General features: G+C 43.8%; 1 protein-coding gene across 1 annotated transcript in view; it reads right to left on the bottom strand.

Annotated features, from left to right (window-relative positions):
• The window catches only part of LOC142742427 (coenzyme Q-binding protein COQ10 homolog A, mitochondrial), a 29,312-nt gene extending 11,507 nt beyond the window's left edge, over positions 1–17,805 (bottom strand). The window contains exons 1-3 of the mRNA XM_075852154.1: positions 17,527–17,805; positions 6,263–6,418; positions 2,293–2,485 (exon numbers count right to left, since the gene is read on the bottom strand). Coding sequence (XP_075708269.1) covers positions 2,293–2,485; positions 6,263–6,418; positions 17,527–17,651 — 474 coding nt within the window. The 5' untranslated portion in view covers positions 17,652–17,805. The remainder of the gene's footprint in view (positions 1–2,292; positions 2,486–6,262; positions 6,419–17,526) is intronic.
• Positions 17,806–23,651: the final 5,846 nt, after the last annotated feature.

Here is a 23,651-nt window from a genome sequence, read left to right as displayed (position 1 = left end):
CGAGTTGTCACAATATACAAGGTTATAGTTTGTTTCTTTTTTACTAGAGGTACTGAGCATATAGCACAATTTATTGGATTTATCCTTTCAAGTCTAACTTAAAGGGGTTTTCCAGTCCTAAAAAACAAAACGAACTGATGGCCTATCCTCAGGATGGTCCATAAATACCTCAAATCGGTCAGGGTCGGACTCCCAGCATCCCCACTAATCACCTATTTTGAAGGAGCCGCGGCGCTCACACGAGCGCCGCTTCCCCTTCATTTCCTTTACCGTTCACACTGTAAATCGCCGACAGACCTGTAGCAGTGACTCAGTATTACAGCTTTCTCCTATTCACTTCAATGTAAGAAGGTTGTAATACTGCGGACCACCGCTACAAGTGTGTCGGCGATTTACAGTGTGAGCAGCAATTCAGAAACACAATACAGGGCTTGTTGCGATGAATCTGATCTCTCTCGTAACGAGACGTGCACCTGAGCAAGTTGGACATAATCCGGACAGGTTTCACCCTCTGAATAGTATATTCCCACGGGTCGGATAGGCTGTGGAAAAGTCTGCAGCGTATCCAACCCAGGACCCGCTGGGAAATGCCGCCGATTATTCACACGAAATGGTGCTTTAATTTGGGGTGTATATTTGGGCGGATTGACCGCTGTGTAAAATAAAAAGGCTATACTCATTTATTCATTTCCTGTTGCTGCCATAGCGGTGCGTCCCTGCTCATAAGTCTGCTTTCTGTACAGCCGGCCTTTTGTGATTTCCAGGGCTCAAATATAATGAAACGTCATCACTGGACGCTGGTACGTTGCTATGGGAACACCAGGAAAGGCGATTCAAGTTTTTTTTGTTTTGAACCTGCGGCAATAGCTGTGAATATGCAACGTAGCCAAAGAAAATGCGACAAGATTTGGCATTTTTTCCAAAATTTGACTTCCGTGGTGTACTCAATGGAGAAATTCTGCCCAAATACGCAGCCTTCCCGCAACTTAAATTGACATGTTGCAAATTTATAATCCGCACCGCAGGTCAATTTCTGCATGTATTACGTGTGGCATTTTTCTGCAGTGTGTGGATAAAACTCATTTACTTTCTGCTACTGTAAACACTGCAAAATTTCTGCACGGAAAAAGCCGGTTGGAAATTGTGCAGCGTATACGGCCTCATTCACACATTGCAGATTTGGTAAGTATTTTCCATTAGTATTCTAAAAACTGAAACCAAGACTGAAATCGTATACATGGGAAATCTAATGGAAAGATTTATACTTCTTCTCTTTTGCATCCATCTGTATCCTGATTGCATCCTGATTTTGGCCTTTAAAACACTGAATGCAAAATACTGACCAAATACAAAATCCAGGACTTTGTTTTCACTTCACACGAACATGGGGCCACTGACGTGAAAAACCAGTTTTCACGAATCCCCCAAGACTTGAGCCTATGGAGGGATCTGTGAAAAACGGAACAAAATAGGACGGGTTTTATTTTTTGAGACAACGGCCGAGTGAACAGCCCCATTGAAAAACACGTGTCCGTGTGAAGGCCGTTGTTTCAACGGCCGTCACACGGACATATTCATCGTTCTTGTGAATCAGGCCTAAAGAGTACAAAAAGTCAGTATATTGACTTAGAGCCCAATTTGATCAAAGAACAGCAACCATAAATGATAGACCAATATTACTTTTTCCCTAAGATTTGCTCTGCTGCTATGCTGAAGAGCACGCCATTACTATAAAGCAGCTTTCATCTAGCGTGCCTGAATGTAAACCTAGAACACAAACAGGTACAGTAGCATACCGATTACACCTTGCATGGTGCATTGATATAGGTAGCACAAGATTTTAGATTATATTCTGCACAGCTGAAATGCGTACACTGGTAAGGGTATGTTCACACTGCTTATTTTCGTCCGTTTTTCGGTCAATAAAATTGGAAACAAAACGCCTCAAAAACAGCTGCCCATTGATTTCAATGGGAAAAACTGTGTTCTGTTCCAACGGGGCATTTTTTTACACGGCCATTTTGAAAAACGGCCGCGAAAAAAAAAAAACGAACGTCACTTCTTGAGCCATTTTTTCATTCACTCTATAGAAAAACAGCTCCGAAAATGGCCGTGAAAAACAAGAGTTGCTAAAAAGAAACGGTTTTCCCTTGAAAACAGCTCCGCATTTTCAGACGTTTTTTGCTAAGCGTGTGAACATACCCTGACTTTTACACATTACGATTATTACTATTATCTGCAGTTTTGTGTATAACAACTTCTACAAGGCCTTACAGTATATCATAGACTTACTTTTACTAGGTGAGGGCGCACTAGTGTGAGGATAGAGGTGTAGCGTTCCAGGATAGGTGGGAATCCAACCTCCAGCTGTGCTTTCGCATATCCGGTACGCTTGGAGATAACTGTAGACTTTTTACACCAAGGTACAAACAGTTTGTATTCTTCCACATTAGACACCACCTCGTACATCTCCAGCATTGAGTACCTGAAGAAGAAGTGACATCATCAATGACAAGCACATCGTCAGGATCATATAAATCCCAAACAAGAAGGTCTATGGGTTTATTGTTAAATGTGGAAATATCGGTCACAGCGGGTTATATTATTTACAGCTTGCCATGTGTTTAATCTGCATGACTTTCATGCAAAATAAATAAATACAGGATTTACAGGTTTATAAGAAATACGTCCGTTACATCTTTTGCGCAGTATCAGGGAAACGGAACATAATTCAATGTGCCACAAATAGAGTCTCAAAATAAGGTAGAGATGTTCTTATGGGCGGATATGTTTGAGAATATGTAATACTGCAGATTAACAGTGGCTGCCTTTGCTTATCATGTCCAGGGCAGATACGGCCTTTTGCGGTACTATTCTGTATACTACCACATATACCAGATACTTTCACTTTCAGGCAGCATCAGGTGATCAGACTTGTTTCCTCACATAATATGGGGAGAAAATAATGATTGATTGCCTAAAATCATATAAAAGAAACAAGTGAGGCTTCCCAGTCCCCAGCCATAAGAACGGAACAGGACTTTAACACACTACGGAACGGGTAGGAGGGGTCATTACCCCACAGAGTTTTATATATATCCTCCTGGGAAATAGATCACTCACATGTTTTTGCAACAATTTGGAGCATTTTTCTTTAACTCTGCAAAGAAATGATGATATCACCAATATTGAATTGACTTTTTTTTGCATTGAGCACTATATCTCCTGTACTATAAGGAAGATTTTTTTGTAAACAGTCTTGTCCTGGTGTGTCATTTGTTTTACACACTTTTTAAATATGTTACAAGTAAAAGTTACATTTTAAACGAAACTCTAGTCCTATTCCAGTGATTCAATTATTAATTATTGTAGAGTATACAAAATATCAAGTCCTGCAGTGGAAGGCTTCAAATATACCACTAACACCTCACATAATATGCAGTGAACCCTGCATCTCCTCTACACATGTAATAACTGGTATATCCTTCTAGTGCTATATAAAAGGTTGCCCCATACTTCCTCCCTCAGAATGCCAGGGGGCAGAGCAGGAGAGCTCACAGTAGTATGTACATTGCTGATCACCTCCAGAGATTGAAGCTGCAGCTCACCGGTCAAGTAGAAAAAAAATGATATTTGTGTGACTACAAAAAAGCCCACACACAAAAAAAAAAAAGCTAGTAAAAAAAAAAAAACACCTCAAATTGAGAGGTTTTTTTATTATTTTTTTTTTTTTACAAGCCCCAAAAAACACTGCATAAAAAAAAAAAAAAGTGTGTGTAGGAAGCCATAGGGAAGTGTTTTTCTTTCCTTCCACTTTAAGGAGAGGGTATTGTGGCTGTTAATGTTGTGGAGCATTGGCCAGGAACAATGAGCGTAGGAAATAATGAAAACTAATGAAGTGAATAAAAATCTTCAGTGTTTCCCAAAGAAGCCGATCAAATGACTAATTTTTAACTTCCACTGGAAAGATGAAAGCTGGAATCTGTCGCTAAAACTGGCCAGACATTACATTGCCAATGCCAATGTAATTGGCCAACACTCTAATGCGTATGGGTGCATGCTTTGTTCCCTGGGAGATAAGCCACCGACAAAAGTGTACAAAACACTGGCCCTGTCCTTATTACGGTTTCTTGCTTTTCATCGTCCACAATGAGCCCCCCCCACCGCTAGATCTTTATACTGTATAAGAATTGAATAAACACCTACTCTATAAGTGTTGTTAAGACATTTTCTAAGGATTTCAGAGCAGGGTTTTCCTTTTTCAGGATGGGCACAGTGACGTCACCCACTTCTGAAACGGAATCCCCGGGTCGGGGATTCCTCTCCAGGAGAAGTCAGTGACTGCACTGTCCATATATGGACATTGAAGTCAGTGACTTCTCCTGGAAGGGGGGATGGGTGCAACCTACCGGGGACTTGGTGGCATTACCTACCGGGGGCTGCGTGGCATCGCCTGCCGGGGGCTGCGTGGCATCATCTACAGAGGGCTGTGTGTAGCATCAAATTTAAATGAAATTCATCCGATTTTAAAACGGATACAAAACGGGTCAAAATCGGACGTTAAAAAAGGCAACACGGCCCGGGACGGAATCGGAAGCAAAACGGTCGGGTAAAACGGCCGATTTTTATCGGCCGACACTCGGACCCTGTCGTGTGAATGAGGCCTTAGGCTATATTCACACGACAGTGAAAAAAAAAAAAATGTCCATTAAAAACTGATCAACACGCCCTTATTCACAAGACAGGGTTTCCCGGCTGGGTGATGGCCGTTCATAAATCGGTCGTCACCCAGCTGCATTAGGAACCATAGACCCCTAATGGGGCTATTCACACGACCGATTTTTTGACGGCCCGGGAAACCTGGCCGTCAAAAAATGGGACATGCCCTATTTTCGGCCGTTTACCCGGCCGCCCGGCTCCAATAGAAGTCTATGGGGCCGGGTAATACACGGCCATCACTGGAATGTGTCCCGAGTGATGGCCATGTATTCCGTCGCTCGCGCTCTCTCTCCTCCTCCTCATAGTGCAGAGTGCATGTGAGGAGGAGGAGGAGGAGGGTCTTTTTTGCTCCCTGTAGGAGTCGGAATCCCCAATCCCCAGCCGGGGATTGGGGATTCCGCTACAGGAGAAGTGAGTGACTACACTGTCCATATATGGAAACAGCGACGTCACTCAATTCTGAAGCGGAACCCCCGACCCTGTGGCAGGGAATTCCGCTACAGGAGAAGTGAGTGACCACACTGTCCATATATGGACACAGTGACATCACTCACTTCTGAAGCGGAATCCCCGGAATTCCCTGCAGGGGGCTGGGTGGCATTACCTACCAGGGGGCTGGGTGGCATTACCTACCAGGGGGCTGTGTGTGGCAACAAATTTAAATGAAATTCATCCGATTTTAAAACAGACAGGGAAAAAACGGGTCAACATCGGTCGTTAAAAACGGCAACACGGCCCGAAACGGATGCAAAACGGATGCAAACCGGCCGGGAAAATCGGCCGACACTCGGACCCTGTCGTGTGAATGAGGCGTCAGTTTTTCATGACCATTTTGCATCAGTGCGTCTCCAAAATGTCATCCATTTCCAGTCAGTTTGTCCGTTTTTAATGGTCATTTGACATCCATTTTGCATCATGGGCGTAAAAAAAAAAAATATGAATTTCATTGGTAAGGCTTTTTTGTCCCAGCCCCCTGAAAACACCCAAAGGAAGGTCTGTTTTTCACTGTCGTGTGAATAAGGCCTTAGTCTTTTTATCGTTTATGTGTTGATGGTATCCGACTTTGTTTTTGCTTTAAATAAAGGTTACATTGTAATTAATGTGTTTACTCCTATGATGCCCTTTGCTTTAGACACCTAATATTTGTTTTTAGTTACCCCCTAACAGCATTATTCTTGATAAAAGCTCCCCAGACGTTTATCAGAACCAAGGGGAACTATATGAAACTTCCCTGCAACTCTGACTCCTAACACGAAGAGTCTCGCTACAAGAAATAACCCAAATGCAGGGCTCACTTCTCTGCCAAAACGGAAGTTTGGGCAGCCTTTAGTTGACAGAACTCTGCCCACCAGTTCAGCTTTGACAGGACCATCTACTGACGTTTTAAAGTGGGAGTTTGGTCCAGTGGTATTAAAGGAAATTTCAGATAACATAACAGCATCGGTTATTAAGGGGATCACAGACTGTGGTCCCGGCTTCAGGGGACCATCCCAGCGGTTTCTAAGAAAGATGTAACACATATAAAAAAAATAATGTCTTTTACCCTAGGATTCTCCTCTCAGAGTACTCTTTTCTCTTGTTAGTCAGTGGCCCAGTAAATCCAAGGAAGCCTCGACAATGCTGAACACAAGGGTTGCTGATATCTTGCAAAACTCCTTTCGATGCTCTTGTCATGATGATGCCACAGGAAGACAGATGTCTGCAAAGCACAAAAAGAGTCAGTAGAGAAAGACAAGACATTCCAGCCCATGAATTCATCATTCTTATGGACTGCTACAAGACATGGGTCAAAAGAATATCTTGGCCAGCCTTTATCACAATCTAATGATGCTGGGGGAAAAAAAAATAAAAAAAATAAAATAAAATAAATAAAACTCTAAAAACCTAATAATACACTTTCAGGATACTACATACATACGAGAGAAAGAAAGGTAAAATCAAGCGATGTATAGTAATGTGGGGAAACACGGTTTCCACTTTATTGAACATGAACTATAAATAGTGAACACAGGAAAAATTGCAAGGTAGTTGAGATGGCAAATGAAAAGATGACTACGCGTTTCGAGCACGGTCTGTGCTCTTATACATGGCTGATTCAGGAATCACCAGTTTAAAACAGTCCGGAATGGAAGCTGTATACTAAAATGATCACATTGTGTTGCTGGGAAGGGGGAGAAGCTGTATACTAAAATGATCACATTGCGTTGCTGGGAAGGGGGAGAAGCTGTATACTAAAATGATCACATTGTGTTGCTGGGCAGGGAAGGGGGAGAAGCTGTATGAAGATTGGTAATTGTCATACAGAAAACATTACACAGCCTAGAGTGGTTGCACTCTTGATGATATTTTGGTAGGCCGGCCACTCCTGGGAAGGTTTACCACTGTTCTAGGTTTTCTCCATTTGTGGAAAATGGCTCTCACTGCGGTTCGCTGTAGTCCCAGAGCCTTAGTAATGCCCTTGTGACCCTTTCCAGACTGGTAAACTTCAATAACTTTGCTTGGCATCTGCATTTTTATCTCTTTAGAAGGCAGCATCATGGACTGCTCTTGAAGACCTTCTAGCCTGCTTCACCTTGCCAGACAGGTTTAATTTAAGTGATGTTTGGATTCAACAGGTCTGGCAGCAATCATGCCTGGGTGCGGCTAGTGAAAACAAAGCCAAATTTGTAATTTACTTTGGTTAAGGCTACATGCACACGACCGTGCCCGTAATTACGACCTGTAATTACAGGTACGGCTGGCGGTAGCCGGACGTTTTTACGGGCCGTGCTCTCATTGTAAAGTATAGGAGCATGGTCCGTAAAATAAAAAAATAGGACATGTTCTATTTTGCGTCCGGTGTCTACGGCACGGACACCCTCCCGTAGACATACGGGATGGTGTCCCTCGTCCATAGAAACGAATGGGCCCGTAATTACGGGTGATTTTACGGTCGTGTGCATGGGGCCTAACTGGTGGATTTCGTAGCTTAGAGTGGATTCACACGGTGCAGTTTTGCTGCGCTTTTCTGTTGCGTGGCCAAAAACCGAACAGATAAAAGGTATGTTTTTGTACGCCGTTTTGTCGATCAGCACCGTGTGAATACAACCTAAGGTGGCAATTACTTTTTCACATAGGGCCAGGTGGGGCTGATTAGCATTTTTCCTTCAATAATTAAAATAATTTAAAACAGCATTTTGTGTTTACTTTGGTTACCTTTGTCCGATATTAAAAGCAGTATATAGGACTGGGCAAATAGTCTAAAAAAAATAAAAATAAAATGGGACCCAAATTCTGCGCAATTAACCAACGTCAGCTTGCGCATTTCGTTTTTTTTGGGGGGGGGGGGGGGTTTTCCCGGTTTAGACTATCTGCTTCTGCAGAATGCAGATACAGTTGAATCCAACGGTAGAGATGGGGGCCGTAAAGTCGTTGCCCTACCATTCACTATGTATCGCTGGACGTGAGGCAGTGACGTTATCACACCTGTCCGCGCCGAGCCACACACACCGGAGGAGCAGAGGGATCTCCTTCACTCATCATGGGAAACGGGATAGGAGAGTATGTTATTTTTATTAGACACTATTAGGGCATTATAAGGTGTAGAGGGCAGTTATGGGGGGCAATTTAAGGTGTGGGGGCAGTGTCAGGGGGTATATTAAATACAGTAGTATACAGCAGGCTCAGGGGATATATATTAACTCAGTGGAGCAGATTGCAAATAGGGGCGTGGTCTAATAGTTACCAAGGTTACATGTTCAATTAAACCGGGATTTTGATCATAAATCGACCAACCCTAGCTTCCCCTCGGTTCATCGTTGTTGCTACTCGACAACTTATACACTCTGTGTAACCTGCCGAGAGGAGTAGCGGGAAGGAAGTGAAAAGTTTTTTTTACTTTATTTCACCTTTGAAAAGCCATTTTTAAGTTTAGTCTGACATTGCCTCAATGAATGCAGCTGAATACATTAATACAAGATAACACAACTCCTATAATATCATATGAAAAAATATGGCCTTCAACAAGTGGAAGACGTTATTTCTGACTGGAGTTACCCTTTAATGCAACCAGAGAGAACATGTGAGTAAGGCAATATAAATAGTTCACGAATTCTATGGAATTGAAATCAAAATTTCACTTTGAAGGCAAAAAAAACAAAAAAATAAATAAAAAAAATTATCTGATTAAAAACTACAATAGGAGTTATGACAGATACGGCTGGGGAATAAACAGTGCGGATCACAATGACTTACAATGATCCCAGTGTTACACTCAGGATCCGTGATGGGTGACATGAATATTCTCAGTGACGATAAGATTTATCACTTACATAACTGGGAATAACTTCTCCAACGTAAGGCTACGTGGCATCTGCCCAAAACAAATGGGACCATTCAGACAGTAAATATCTTCAAGCTTAGACCTAGAACTGCAGATTATTATTTCATGCAGGATAAACCCACGACCACAAGAGGCACTAAATAGACATAGCGTGGATCAAGTGAAGGGCATTGCATACCATGCCTATGTAGCAGCTGCCCATTATGCCTTTATGTCCAGCAGCCTGGGTAGTAACAGGATATATAAAACATATCCACACAGATTACAATACAGATAAAAACAAACACTAAGGGGCGGAAAAGAACACAAAAAAAAAACGTCCCCGAGGGCAGAACTGTTCTCTACCAAAGAAGTGTAATATCGTAATTGGAAGATTATTCATTTCTACCCATAATACAGTGCGAGAGTAATGAGTTCTATAATGGAGCTCTCCAGCGAAACTTATTACAGATGTTGGGAGTCACCTCCCCTGCAGTCGGGTTGTCCATTGCCAGCTTTGCAGCGTTTACCAGGCAAGGCCTCGCTTGGCAGCACTGCAAGTTCTAACAATCCTACGTCTGTAGACGTAGTACGCATTCGTGTGATAACTTTCTTAAATACTGAAATAACCTTACATGCACAATGCCTGGGAGATCAGGCCTGGCAGACGTTTTCTAAAGGACAAAGATCTGCGTCCAGCACAAACATCCTCACAGCCCTGCATTCACCAAAAGACAATGGGGGGAATTTATCAACCTTTCAAGTCACAAAAGGGCCCAAGAGACACAATTTGCATTGTAAATTGCAACTTTTGGCCTTTTTACGCCGCCCTTTGCCACTTTTGTGGAAAAAGTGCGTACCTTCGGAAAAGGTGAAGGGCCACAGCAGCCCGATATGGATTCTAATGGTTGCCAGAAAACTGGCGTAAATTATAGTCGAAATCGACGCCGGCTCCTAAGTACAGATTTCACTCTGTGGGACGTAGCATGGTAGGAGGCCCGTACTGGGCCCTCACCCAATCAGACTGCCCCCCCCCGCCTCCCCAATCATTGGACAAAAAAATAAATAAATGCTAACCTCACCGCTTTTTTTCCTCTCAGCATGACTTGGGTCCAAACAACGTACTGACACCGGGCAGCATCAGGATGTTGTATGGCACACAGCCCTGACGTTTAAGTGCTGCCTTGCCAATAATGCCCTGACGCTGCTCGGCATCAAGACCTTGTATGAGCTGCGCTGCAATGCTTAGAGGACTCAGAGGAAAAAAAAGAGGAGCGGTGAGGTGCAAATGTGCTTTTTTTAAAATTTTATGGCAGATGGAGGACAGACATGAATGGCATAAAGCCGCGGCCCTTTCCCATAATAGTGGCGCAGGGGAGGCCAAAAGATACAACACATTTTAAGAGGCGAACAGCTTTTATTAAAAGTGTTGCATCTTACACCAACTTTTCTTACTATTAAGACTGGCGTATAAAAACAGTCTTATTGAATTCCCCCCAATGATCACAAGGTACTTCGTACAGAAATCTTTTAGAGATGATCAGGGGATGAGAAGGAAACAATGTATTTTATTATACGATCCTAAAAAAAAATATAGACTTACATATGCAGATACAAGTTGGCCAAAGCACCCACCCATTAAGTGAAGGTAAGGAGAATTTGCAGTTTCCTACATTTTAAGAATTCTCCCTCACCTTCTATAGTTATTACGAATTACCAGGTTTGTCTCACTTTACCTTCACCAGCTCTCAGAACGGGTGACAAGTGAAAACAGAGCTACTTACATTAGTCTCAAAGGGGGTCATTTATCAAAACTTGAACTAAAATTTTTTTTTTTAGCATTACTAACAATATTTAAAACGGAGACGTTTACCATGAATAACATTCCCATGATACCTTTTAAAAAAATACATATGTACAGAAATATTTCTTATAATTCAGGGTCACGGACTACAAAACATTACAGCAAATTCAAACATCTCCTAGCCTTGATGGGTTAGAAGAAACCTCCCCCGTCCACTGCTTTGTGGGGGAGGGAAGAGGTAACAAGCAGCAAAAACCTTCACCCAGAGTTCAAGATTCTGGTACAGATCATTCAATGTTATTCTTTAGATCAGGATTCTGTGAAGAGATGTGCTGTAAATGACCGTGATGTAGCCACTCTCTCGTGTAATATCTTTGGTTCTATAAGTAGACGGCTCAGCGTCGTGCCAACTTCAGTCAGATGACGGAGGTATCATGGGTTCACGTGTCTTCTTTTAATGCTAGTTTGGTTATCCAATATCATTGCTCAGTTGTCAGCTGGACACTGTTAATACAGGCCTCATGTCAATAGGCGAGACTGCTACATGCCTACATCGCACACCCCCTTGGCGTCTTTCGTGACCAAGGTGCAAATGTCACAACTGATACCTTCAATGATGTAAAAAATAAATTGAAATTAAAACAAATGCAAGTAGCAAGAGTTCAGGGCCTGTTTATATCAGCGTTGCTCTTCAGTTGAAGGGTTCCGGAGGAGGTTTCCGTCAGGTTAACCCCTCAACGGAAGGGCAACGCTGATGTGAACAGGCCCTCAGACACATTTTTAGGTTCACATGGTGCTACTTAGGCCCCATGCACACGAACGTGTTTTTGCGTCCGCAATTCCCCCGCAAATCCACGGGAGAATTGCGGACCCATTAATTTCTATGGGCCCATACACACTAGCCGTGTTTTCACGGGTCCCCGCATGTCCGCAAATCCATGCCGCAGAAACTCAGGACATGTCTTATTACGGCCCGCAAATTCGATGCGGATATGCCCATAGAAGTCAATGGGCCCGTGGAAAATGCGGGTACACCTCCGTGTGTCAACCGCAGTTTGCGGAAGTGTTGCTAGGCGACGACCGGGAATGAGTTCTGTCGTCATCCTGTTTTACCTAGGCTTTTTTTTTTATCCGCATTTTGCGAATTACATACGGATGAACTGCGGAGGACATTTCACGGAACACGGTCCTGGAATTTGCGGACCAGAAAAACACTACGGTCGTGTGCATGAGGCCTTAGGCTTCGTTCACATTTGCGTCAGGGCTCCATTCCGACTATCCATCGCAACGGAGCCCTGACTGACACAAACGGAAACCATAGGTTTCCATCACTATTGATTTCAAATCGACATAGACTACGCTATTGATTCAGTTAAAACGACGGAACCCTTGCACAACGGAGACAAACGGAAACCATTGGCACCGGATCCATTGCCATTGAAACCTATGGTTTCCGTTTGTGTCAGTCAGGGTCCCGTTCTGACGGAAAACTCAGAAGGAACGGGACCCTGTCGAAGATGTGAACAAACGCCTTAAAGGGGCAGTAATAAAGTGCTGACATAATGCATGCTAGGAGCCTAGAGCACACAATGCCAGTAAAAGGGACGCTCTGATACAAGGTTATGCCTAGTGCAGGGCCTAAGAGAGCAAAGCATGACAGAAGTGACGTGCCGCCCCCACACTAGTCATTACACGGTATCCGCTTTGCTTTTATTTATATACAACTCTTAATTCTATTCTGGAGCTTAGGGGACGCGCGTAGTAAACGTTCCTGCTGCTGCACGTTGTACATGTATTATGTGGAGGGTGCCTAAACATAAGGTAGGCCTCAATGTACACTACATAGACCAGCACCAAATAGAAGGTGCGTATCCATGTTAGCCGAGTGCCTGGAATTTTCCTTTAGCTTTTATAGTTTAACCTTCACATTATACCTTTTTTTTTTCTTTTTTTAAAAAGCGGACGTTGGACAATTGCTTGTTTCCTGAAGGCAGAAAATACCGGCATAAAGCCAGGTTCACATAGGAGACCTTGGGTTCAGCTTCTTTTTTTTTTTTTGTGCTGTGACTGTAAAGGTCCATTTAAACGTTGCGGTGCAGTTAAAACCGCATTGATAAACCGCATCTGTTTTTACTGCGATTTGGTGAGTTTTTACCGATGAGATTTTAATTGCACCCCAACATCTAAATGGATCCTAGAGGGGTTAAGACAGTTTCTATTGAATAGCGTGTTTTAACATTGCATTTGTTAATCAAAAGATCAGACCATTAATATTCAGTGTTAAATACAAAAAAAAAAAAAAATATAGACTTTTATTTATGCGTACGTCATCAGATGCTGTATCTCGGAACGCCATTTGTCCTAAATGCACTGTTCGTGCTTCTACAGGGAATAAAGTCCTTTCTATGGGACCTAATTTGGAACAGTTTTGCAAATACACAATCAGCTCCAAATATTATTAACCCCTTCCTGATCGCCCACTGCCTTTTGACAGCGGCCCCTGCAGGTACAGAAGCTGCAGCGACGTCATTTTGGCATGACGTCTGTGTAGAAAAGGCTTATAAGTGTTTATTTTATAAGCAGGAGCTGCTGTTACTAAGAGAAGCCTACTGAATACAGCTCTAATTGGAGGAGACTCCAACCCCATCTATTAGAGGCTCTGTCACCACATTATAAGTGGCCTATCTTGTACATGATGTGATCGGCGCTGTAATGTAGATTACAGCAGTGTTTTTTTATTTAGAAAAACTATCATTTTTGACGGAGTTATGACCTATATTAGCTTTATGCTAATGACCTTCTTAATGGACAACTGGGCGTGTTTTACTTTTTGACCAAGTGGGCGTTGTACAGAGGAGTGTATGACGCTGACCAATCAGTGACTAATCAGCATCATACACTTCTCTCCATTCATTTACACAGCACATAGTGATCTTACTAGATCACTATGTGCAGTCACATACACACACACACGTTACTGAAGTGTCCTGACAGTGAATATACATTACCTCCAGCCAGGACGTAATGTGTATTCAGAATCCTGACACTTCTGTACCGTTTCTGCGAGATTTAGGCCTTATTCAGACGAACGTGTTTTACGTTCGTGATACACGCGTAAAAATCACGCGCGTTACACGGACCTATGTTAGTGAATGGGGCCGTTCAGACAGTCCATGATTTTCACGCAGCGTATGTGCGCTGCGTAAAACTCACGACATGTCCTATACTTGCCCGTTTTCGTGCATCACGCACCCATTGAAGTCAATGGGTGCGTGAAAATTGCGCACGGCACATGGAAGCACTTCTGTGTTTCACGCGTGATTCGCTGCTGCTGTCTCTATTCCTATACACAGCGTTCATTGAGCGCTGTGTAAAAAGACATCGGAGAAGACAGAAGCAGCGAAAGCTGCTTCTATCCTCTCCTCAGGGTCCCCGGCAGTCACTGACAGCCGGAGACCCGACATTTTAATTTAACAGGTTATTTAGCGTGAAGCGTAATCAGTATAAAAAAATAACACCAAATGCCCAAAAATATATTTTTGTATCACCAAACTGCGCAGGAAAATAGTACAGCTTCTCCAGCATAAAACAAGACCCATATAGCCACATCAATGAAGAAAAATAAAAACTTTACAAAAAGTTATGGCCTCTGAAAGGCAGAGGCAAAAAAAAAAAGTCTGGGTTTACACACAAAGACCTCCGCCATGATTTCAGCTTTCCTTTTATATGCAAAGATTAGTAAAAGCATTTCAAAGAAAACATTCACATGCTAAACGAACATAAACAAAGAAACAAAAAAATCTGCCCCGACTTGGTTTCTATTTACCAATTAGGCTGTGTACACAATTGTGCTGGAGGCTCCGTCACAAATTCCATCAGATTTCACGGGAAGATTATTTTCTTTCCCGTCAAACCCCAATACAAGTAAACGGGGCCTGTTGGGCGCCGCTGGTATCCGTCCTATGACAGATCCTGCATTTCATTGTGGTTTCAGTTATATACAGAAACCATGAAGCAGGTGTGAACAGAGCCTTACATGCTAGGATAGTAGCAGTAACAATAATAAGAATTTTTAGGCCAAAAGAACAGATTGCCATCCACTGAAAGCAATAGTTTTTATTCAGTTACACCATATTGCTTTAAGTGGTCATAAATTGCCTGCGTGTGACTATACCCTAGGCGCAGCTTGGGTATAAAGGCCTCTTGACTGTGCTACAATGTAGTTGGGGGAAGAGAAACAGGCACGTTGGATTTCGACATGCTGAGTCCTTTGTTATGCCAAAGGATAATCCACTGCTAGCAATGGATTGTGTCCCTTTACTTATTGAAAAAAACCAAAAATGTACCCTCAGCCAAGGGAGATCTCATGTTACTAACTCAACCAAACCAACCAGTAAGGGTATGTGCACACGTAGTCAACAAAAACGTCTGAAAATCCAGAGCTGTTTTCAAGGGAAAACAGACCCTGCTTTTCAGACGTTTTTTGACCAACTCGCATTTTTCGCGGCGTTTTCACGCCGTTTTCTACGTCCGTTTTTGGAGCTGTTTTCATTGGAGTCTATGAGAAAACAGCTCCAAAAACGTCCAAAGAAGTGCCCTGCACTTCTTTTGACGAGGCTGTATTTTTACGAGTCGTCGTTTGACAGCTGTCAAACGACGACGCGTAAATAACAGGTCGTCTGCACAGTACGTCGGCAAACCCATTCAAATGAATGGGCAGATGTTTGCCGACGTATTGTAGCCCTATTTTCAGACGTAAAACGAGGCATAATACGCCTCGTATACGTCTGAAATTTGGCCGTGTGAACATACCCTTAGGGTATGTTCACACGCAGTGACCAAAAACATCGGAAAATACGGAGCGTTTTCAGGCGAACACAGCTCCTGATTCTCAGACCTTTTTTTAGCGACTCACGTTTTTCGTGGCGTATTTTACGGCCGTTATTGGAGCTGTTTTTCAATGGAGTGAATGAAAAACACCTCCAAAAACGTCCCAAGAAGTGACATGCACTTTTTCGCAGGCGTCTTTTTACGCGCCATATTTTGACAGCGACGCGTAAAATTAAGGCTCGTGGGAACAGAACATCGTAATTCCCATTGAAAGCAATGGGCAGATGTTTGTAGGCGTATTAGTGGCGTTTTTTCAGGCGTAATTCGAGGCGTCAAATGCCCGAATTACGTCTGAAAAACTTTGTGCGAACATTTCCTTAGTCTATGCTCACACGATTAACAAAATACAGCGGAAGATACAGCGCGGTCTTCATGGGAAACCAGCTCTTGATTTTCAGCCGTTTCTTAAGCAACTTGCGTCTTTTACGGACGTTTTTGGAGCTGTTTTTCTATGGAGTCAATGAAAATCAGCTCCAAAAACGGCCCAAGAAGTGAAATGCACTTATTTTTACGTAAAATAACTCCGTCGGAACAGAGTGCCGTATTTCCCATTGAAATCAATGGGCAGATGTTTGTAGGCGTTCTGCTTCCAATTTTCGGGATGTTTAAGGGCCTGAAAAACGGCTGAAAATAGCCCGTGTGAACATACCCTTACCGTAGGGTACGTTCACACGGCTTATTTTGCAGTGTAATGCTCATATTTACCATTGATTTGATTAGGAGATACACTGCGCTGCTCACATAAGGCGTATTTGTACGCTGCGACGTACATATTTGGAGCTGATTTTGACACTACAAAAACTGCTCAGAAAAGCCTCAAATTAAGCTTCATTTTCAGCTTGAAAAACGCCTTGAAACCAGCCTCGTAATTTTCAGCCACTTTTTGTCCGTGTGAACATACCCGAACGTGTACAGGTGCGGCCCAGCAGTCTCTTACGATCTCTTGTCAGCGGCATACTCCCCTCTCCCCAATAAAATAAAAAAGTACTCATATATAGCGCACGTGCGTGGCTGATAACGCGGATGGTCAGCTGGACTTCATTCGTACTGAAATCTAAAGCCAGATACAGATCATTGTCTGCAAAACACAGGAGGTCCTATGGGTATAAAGTAAGGATCCATATTATAGAACCATTTTGTCCAGGCAGAACGGACTTCTCGGAGGGTGAATCCGTGTCCAAATTTACAGCATGCGATGGAGAGTGCAGCGTCCTGAAAATACGGCCGAACCGATCCATGTGTGAAAAGCTTTATATGTGAACACTGCTTATCCTGATCTACTGGAGATATTCCAGGCGACTACGACCAGTCTCACAATCTTATGTTTGTGGATCAGAGCAGAATGGTTTCAATATCAGATTGTCCCATAAACTCAACTAGTAAATGAAACAATGAATAGAATTTTATTCACTTTTCAGTGTCTACTGACAGAACCATGAATGATAACAGTACACCAAGACTGATATATCTCCACATGACTCAGGGACTGGAAACCAGCTGTTTTGGTTGCATAAACATAACTGGTAGTGACCATTAGAGGCATGATATGGGGAGGTTCCCAGTCCTCTGAAGGTGCGAATAACACACAGCTGACGGACAGCTCTGCAGATTCCCGGCCTTCTTACATTACATGGCCGAGAACCAGGGACCGGTTCATCACTGCACGGACATACTGTTTCCTGTGCTCCCCAACATCGAAAGCTCCGCAAACCTCCCCTCACTAACTCCATTATACCTATTACTACTAGCTTCACGTGACTGCACCCTAGCCCCGCCCTGTACCCACACGCGGCCCCCCCATAAATACGCTCACCTGATTGGATGACGCTGCGCCCTCGTACGGCAGCCCCGGAGCCCCTGGAATGTCTGGAGCCCGACCCAATCACTCAGGGAGCGCGCTCCTACACCAGTAAGGCGACCCGCGCATTTGGCGGCCATTGCTGCAAGACGAGGAGAAAGCGATGAGACGGGAGTGTTGATAGGGAGGAGCCGCTGCTCGGCCGGACTCCTGAGTGTGACCTCGGAAAGATGCCGGTTCAGACCTCCACTGTCACTGGATCCTACGTCATTCCGTTACCATAGCGACACCTGGTGACGTTTTCTCGTGAGAGCAGCGATGACGTTAGCGGGAGAATGGCATGCTGGGAGTTGTAGTTTTATTGCGTTTATGACGCGTTCAATAGAACGCTATGTTCCCGCTTTTATAGAAGTGTTTCCACAACATCATATTGTGTTGGTGTTGACGTAGTGATAAAGTTAGGGTATGTGCACACACACACACACACACACTAATTACGTCCGTAATTGACGGACGTATTTCGGCCGCAAGTACCGGACCGAACACAGTGCAGGGAGCCGGGCTCCTAGCATCATACTTATGTACGATGCTAGGAGTCCCTGCCTCTCTGCAGGACAACTGTCCCGTACTGTAATCATGTTTTCAGTACGGGACAGTAGTTCCACGGAGAGGCAGGGACTCCATAGCCCGGCTCCCTGCACTGTGTTCGGTCCGGTACTTGCGGCCGAAATACGTCCGTCAATTACGGACGTAATGACCTTGTGTGAACATACGGCAGCGTCCGTAACGGTTGAAATTACGGGGATGTTTTCAGGAGAAAACATCCCCGTAATTTCAGCCGTAACGGCATGTGCAGGCGCTTGAACGCCGTGTCCATTACGGACGTAATTGGCGCTGCTTTTCATTGGAGTCAATGAATAACGGCTCCAATTACGCCCCAAGAAGTGACAGGTCACTTCTTTGACGCGGGCGTCTATTTACGCACCGTCTTTTGACAGCGGCGCGTAAATATACACCTCGTGTGAACAGACAAACGTCAGCCCATTGCTTTCAATGGGCAGTTGTTTGTCAACGCTTTCAAGCCGCACTTTTCAGACGTAATTCGGGGCAAAAACGCCCGAATTACGTCCGTAATTAGTGTGTGTGAACATACCCTCAGGCCTCGTGCACACTTACGTCACCGTTTTCACGGCCGCTTTTGACGGGTCCGTGAACCCGTTTTAGCGGCCGTGTGGTTTCTGTGTGCACTCCGCGTGTTTCTGTGCGCCGAGCATGGTACTGTCCAGGGTGACAGTACCATGCTCGGCGCGTGGAAAATACAATTTTAATGTAATCAATTTAAAAAAAAAAAATAAGTTCATACTTACATTCCTCCTGTCCGGCCTCCAGCGATGACGTTCAATCCATGTCGCCGCTGCAGCCAATCACAGGCTGCCACGGCCTCGGCAGCCAATCACAGGCGGCCGCTGCAGCCAATCACAGGCGGCCTCGGCAGCCAATCACAGTCTGCCGCGTCACAAAAGAAGGTCGGACTGGAGGAAGAAGAGGGACTCGTCACCAAGACAACGACCAGGTATGTATGAAATGCTTTTTATTTTATTTTTAATCAGCAGCCTCTTTTCTCGATCAGTGATTGATAGAGACAAATGGCTGCCGATTAGTGTAATATTTTTCTAATGTTTTTCTGCCCGCCCGGCGGTTGCTAGGCAATGGCTCCGTCACACACGGACGGCACACGGATGCCTTCCGTGTGCCTTCAGCTTTTTTGACGGCCCCATTGACTTGCATGGGCCTCACGGTCACGGAATCCCGGACCAAAGTAGGACATGCTCTACTGTGGATCGGAAAGGAGCAACAGGACCGTCAAAAAAACTGAGGTGTGCATGGCCCCATTGAAATGAATGGGTTCAGGGTGCTATCAGTGACAAAACGGATAGCACCCTGAAGGAAAAAACTGAAGTGTGCATGAGGCCTCAGGGTATGTTCACACGGCTTATTTACGGACGTAATTCGGGCGTTTTACGCCTCGATTTACGTCCGAAAATGCGCCTCGATAGCGTTGGCAAACATCTGCCCATTCATTAGAATGGGTCTTACGATGTTCTGTGCACACGGTCATTTTTTTTACGCCCCGCTGTCAAAAGGCGGGGCGTAAAAAAGACGCCCGCGTCAAAGAAGTGCCTGTCAATTCTTCAGACGTAAATGGAGCAGTTTTCCATGGAAAACCAGCTCCATTTAACGTCCGTAATGGACGCAGCAAAAAGCGCCTCAACATGCCATTACGGCTGAAATTACGGAGCTGTTTTCTCCTGAAAACAGCCCCGTAATTTCAGCCGTTACGGACGCTGCCGTGTGAACATACCCTAAAAGTAATCCTTGTGTCAAGTGACCAAGCCACATCTAGATCGCTCCCTGTCCTAGGAAGAACGCACAGGAAGCTGCAGTATGAACGCCAACATACAGATTATGGTATGTTCACACGAATAAACAGCTGAAAATACGGAGCTGTTTTCAAGGAAAAACAGCTCTTGATTTTCAGCCGTTTTTTAAGCAACTACTGGTTTTTTTCGGCCGTTTTTGGAGCTGTTTTTGTATTGTCAATCAAAAACGGCTCAAGAAGTGACATGCACTTCTTACGGGGTGGTTTTTTTCAGCGTTATTTTTATAAACGGGCGCGTAAAAAATGCCCCGTGGGAACGAAATGCAGTTTTTCCCATTGAAATCAATGGGAAGATGTTTGGAGGCGTTCAGCCCCCGTATTATGAGCCGTTTTCTGTGCGAAAGACGGCTGAAAATAGGCCGTGTGAACATACCCTTACTGTATATGCGCATAGCGAACTTGTTCTCAGTATCATGGTGGACCCAGAAAATGTGGCTGATTTTTAGGGGTTGCAATTACCTAGGACTTCCATATCTTTGGGGAACCCATTTGTATGGGAACCCCAAGAACAAAATAAAACCATCTAATGTTATTTAGAGCTGTATTATTTGGTCATTGATTTGTATTATGTGGAAATCCTCTGCCATTATTATGTGGACTCTACGGCATGTTTACAAGAGCCTGTTTTTTTGTCAAAATTTTCATAATCGAATGTGGTGGTATTGCAAAAAAAATGGTTCGTTTTGCAGCAAAAAAAGGCACAAAATAATTTGGGTATGTTCACACGCAGTTAGCAAAAACGGCTTAAAATACGGAGCTGTTTTCAGGCGAAAATAGCTCCTGGTTTTCAGACGTTTTTTTAACAACTCGCGTTTTTTACAGCCGTTTTTGGAGCTGTTTTTCAATGGAGTCAATGAAAAACGCCTCCAAAAACGTCCCAAGAAGTGTCCTGCACTTCTTTTGACGAGCCATCATTTTACGCACCTTATTTTGACAGCGACGCGTAAAATAAAGGCTCGTGGGAACAGAACATCGTAATTCCTATTGAAAGCAATGGGCAGATGTTTATAGGCGTATTAGGGGTGTTTTTTCAGGCGTAATTCGGGGCGTAAAATGCCCGAATTACATCTGAAAACACCGCGTGTGAACATACCCTTACTCACGTAAACATACCCTTAACCCCTTAATGACCAGCCTATTTTAGGCGTTCATGACCAATCCATTTTTTACGTTTTTCCATTGTCTCATTCAAAAAGCTATAACTTTTTTAATTTTGCGTTGACATAGCTGTATAAGGTCTTGTTTTTTTTGCGGGACAAGTTGTAGTTTTTAATAGAACCATTTTGGGGTACATAGAGTTTATTGATTAACTTTTATGTTAGGGATCTGCCAGGTACTACGTCTAGGTATACTCCTGGGATTAATCAATCCACACCTGAGGCCAGACCTGCTCGACTGACACCCTCTCCCACCAACCAGGGTGGCAGGCTCAGGAGTGGGAGAGCCTATCGCGGCCTGGTCTGTCGGAGTTAGCTCCGCCCCCTGTCCTTTATTACCTGCCCTGTTCTCTTCCTCAGTGCTTGTAATTCTTCTGGATTCCTGGCCCCACTGCTGCTTGCTCCAGCCTGCTTCTGCCGTGCTTCTGCCTTGCTGCAGTTCCGCTTGACCTGCTTTGCTTTGCCCCTGGCTTGCTTCTGTCTCCGTGCCCGCTTGGGTGTACTCACTTCGTCCTGGTCCTGACTGTTCGTTCGCCGCTCCGTTTCCTCGTGGCGTTCCGTGGCTACTGCCCCTTCCCTTGCGTGTTCCCTGTTTGTTTTCCCGTGCACTTAGACAGCGTAGGGACCGCCGCCCAGTTGTACCCCGTCGCCTAGGGCGGGTCGTTGCAAGTAGGCAGGGACAGGGCGGTGGGTAGATTAGGGCTCACTTTCCCATCACCTCCTTCCTGCCATTACATTTTATGAACTTTTATTGGGGGGAATAGAAAAAAACAAAAATTTTCGCCACACGTTTTTGCGTCCTAAATTTACGCCGTTTACCGTTTGGTATAAATAACACAATAACTTTATTCAGTGGGTTGTTGCGATTGCAACAATACCAAATTTATATAGATTTTGTATGTTTTACACAGTGAAAACACTTTTTTTTTCAAAATTTTTTGTTTTTGAGTTTCCATATTTGAAGAGCCATAACTTTTTTTTATTTTTTCGCCGATGTAGTTGTATGAGGGCTTTTTTTTGCGGGACGACTTGTAGTTTTTATCGGTACCATTTTGGAGTAAATGCGACTTTTTGATCACTTTTTAATCACATTTTTTTTAAGGCAGGTTTCAAAGAAGACAGCAATTGTTTCATTGTTTTTTATTTTATTTTTTACGACATTCATTTATAGTCGGGGTCGTTACGGAAGCGGCGATACCAAATATGTGTAACTTTTTAATATTATTTGTTTTTTTTTTATAATAAAGCAGTTTGTAAGGGGAAAAAGTGGGTTTGTCATTTTTTGGTTTTCACTTTTTTTTTAACTTTTTTTACTGGCCCCACTAGGGGACTTCACTATGCGATCCTATGATCGCATTTATAATACACTGCAATACTTCTGTATTGCAGTGTATTATGCCTGTCCGTGTAAAACGGACAGGCATCTGTTAGGCCATGCCTCTGGCATGACCTAGCAAGCATACACTACAGGCAGACCTGGGAGCCTTTATTAGGCCCCCGGCTGCCATAGGAGACACAGACACTCGGCGATCTTATCGCCGGGTGTCGGTGGGATGGGAGGGAGCTCCCTCCCTCTCTCCAAAACCACTCCGATGTGGCGCTCGATATTGAGCGCCGCATCTGAAGGGTTAAACGGGTGAGATCGATACTGATATCGATCTCATCCGTTCGAGCAGGGATGCCCCCAGCCCTCAGCTACCTCTGGCAGCTGAGAGCAAGGAGATTTAATGGCTCCCTGCTCTGTTTGTTTATTCCGATGCAGCGCCATAAAATGGCTTATGCATTGGAATAAAGCCCGCTAGTGGCCGCTGTAAAAACACTATGGGGCGGTCACTAACGGGTTAAAGGGGTTTTACGGCTAAGAACGTTTATAACCTATCCACAGAATAGATGCTAAATATATGATCGCCGTTAATTTTAAGCCCTTAGTGACCAGCCCATTTTAGGCCCTAATGACCGAGCTATTTTATTTGTTTTTCTATAGTCTCATTCAAAGAGCTATAACTTTTTTATTTTTTCGTCTACATAGCTGTATGAGGACTTGTTTTTTGCAGGATTAGTTGTACTTTTTAATAGCACCATTTTTGGGTACATATAATTTTTTTATTAACTTTTTTTGGGGGATTATAAAAAAACCCTGAAATTCCACCATTGTTCTATACGTTTTTAAATTGACGCCGTTCACTATGCGACGTAAATAGCATGTTACCTTTATTCTATGGGTCGGTACGATTACGGCGATACCACATATGTAGAGGTTTTTTATGTTTTACGACTTTTGCACAATAAAAACACTTTTGAACTAAAATTATTTGTTTTTGCATCGTTGCTTTCCAAGAGCCGTAACTTTTTTATTTTTCCATCAATGTAGTGATTTTTTTTGTCTAGTTTTCGGCACGTCCTAATAGGCATATGTCCAGGGCAGACCTGGGGGCTTTTATCAAGCCCCCGGCTGCCATGACACCCCATCGGAGACCCGCGATTGAATTCGCGGGCCGCCGATGGGTGACAGAGGGAGCTCACTCCCTCTGTAAACAAAGTAA

The sequence above is a fragment of the Rhinoderma darwinii genome, chromosome 2, assembly GCF_050947455.1.
Source record: "Rhinoderma darwinii isolate aRhiDar2 chromosome 2, aRhiDar2.hap1, whole genome shotgun sequence".
Taxonomy (NCBI): domain Eukaryota; kingdom Metazoa; phylum Chordata; class Amphibia; order Anura; family Rhinodermatidae; genus Rhinoderma; species Rhinoderma darwinii.
This window is presented reverse-complemented; position numbering and strand designations above follow the sequence as displayed.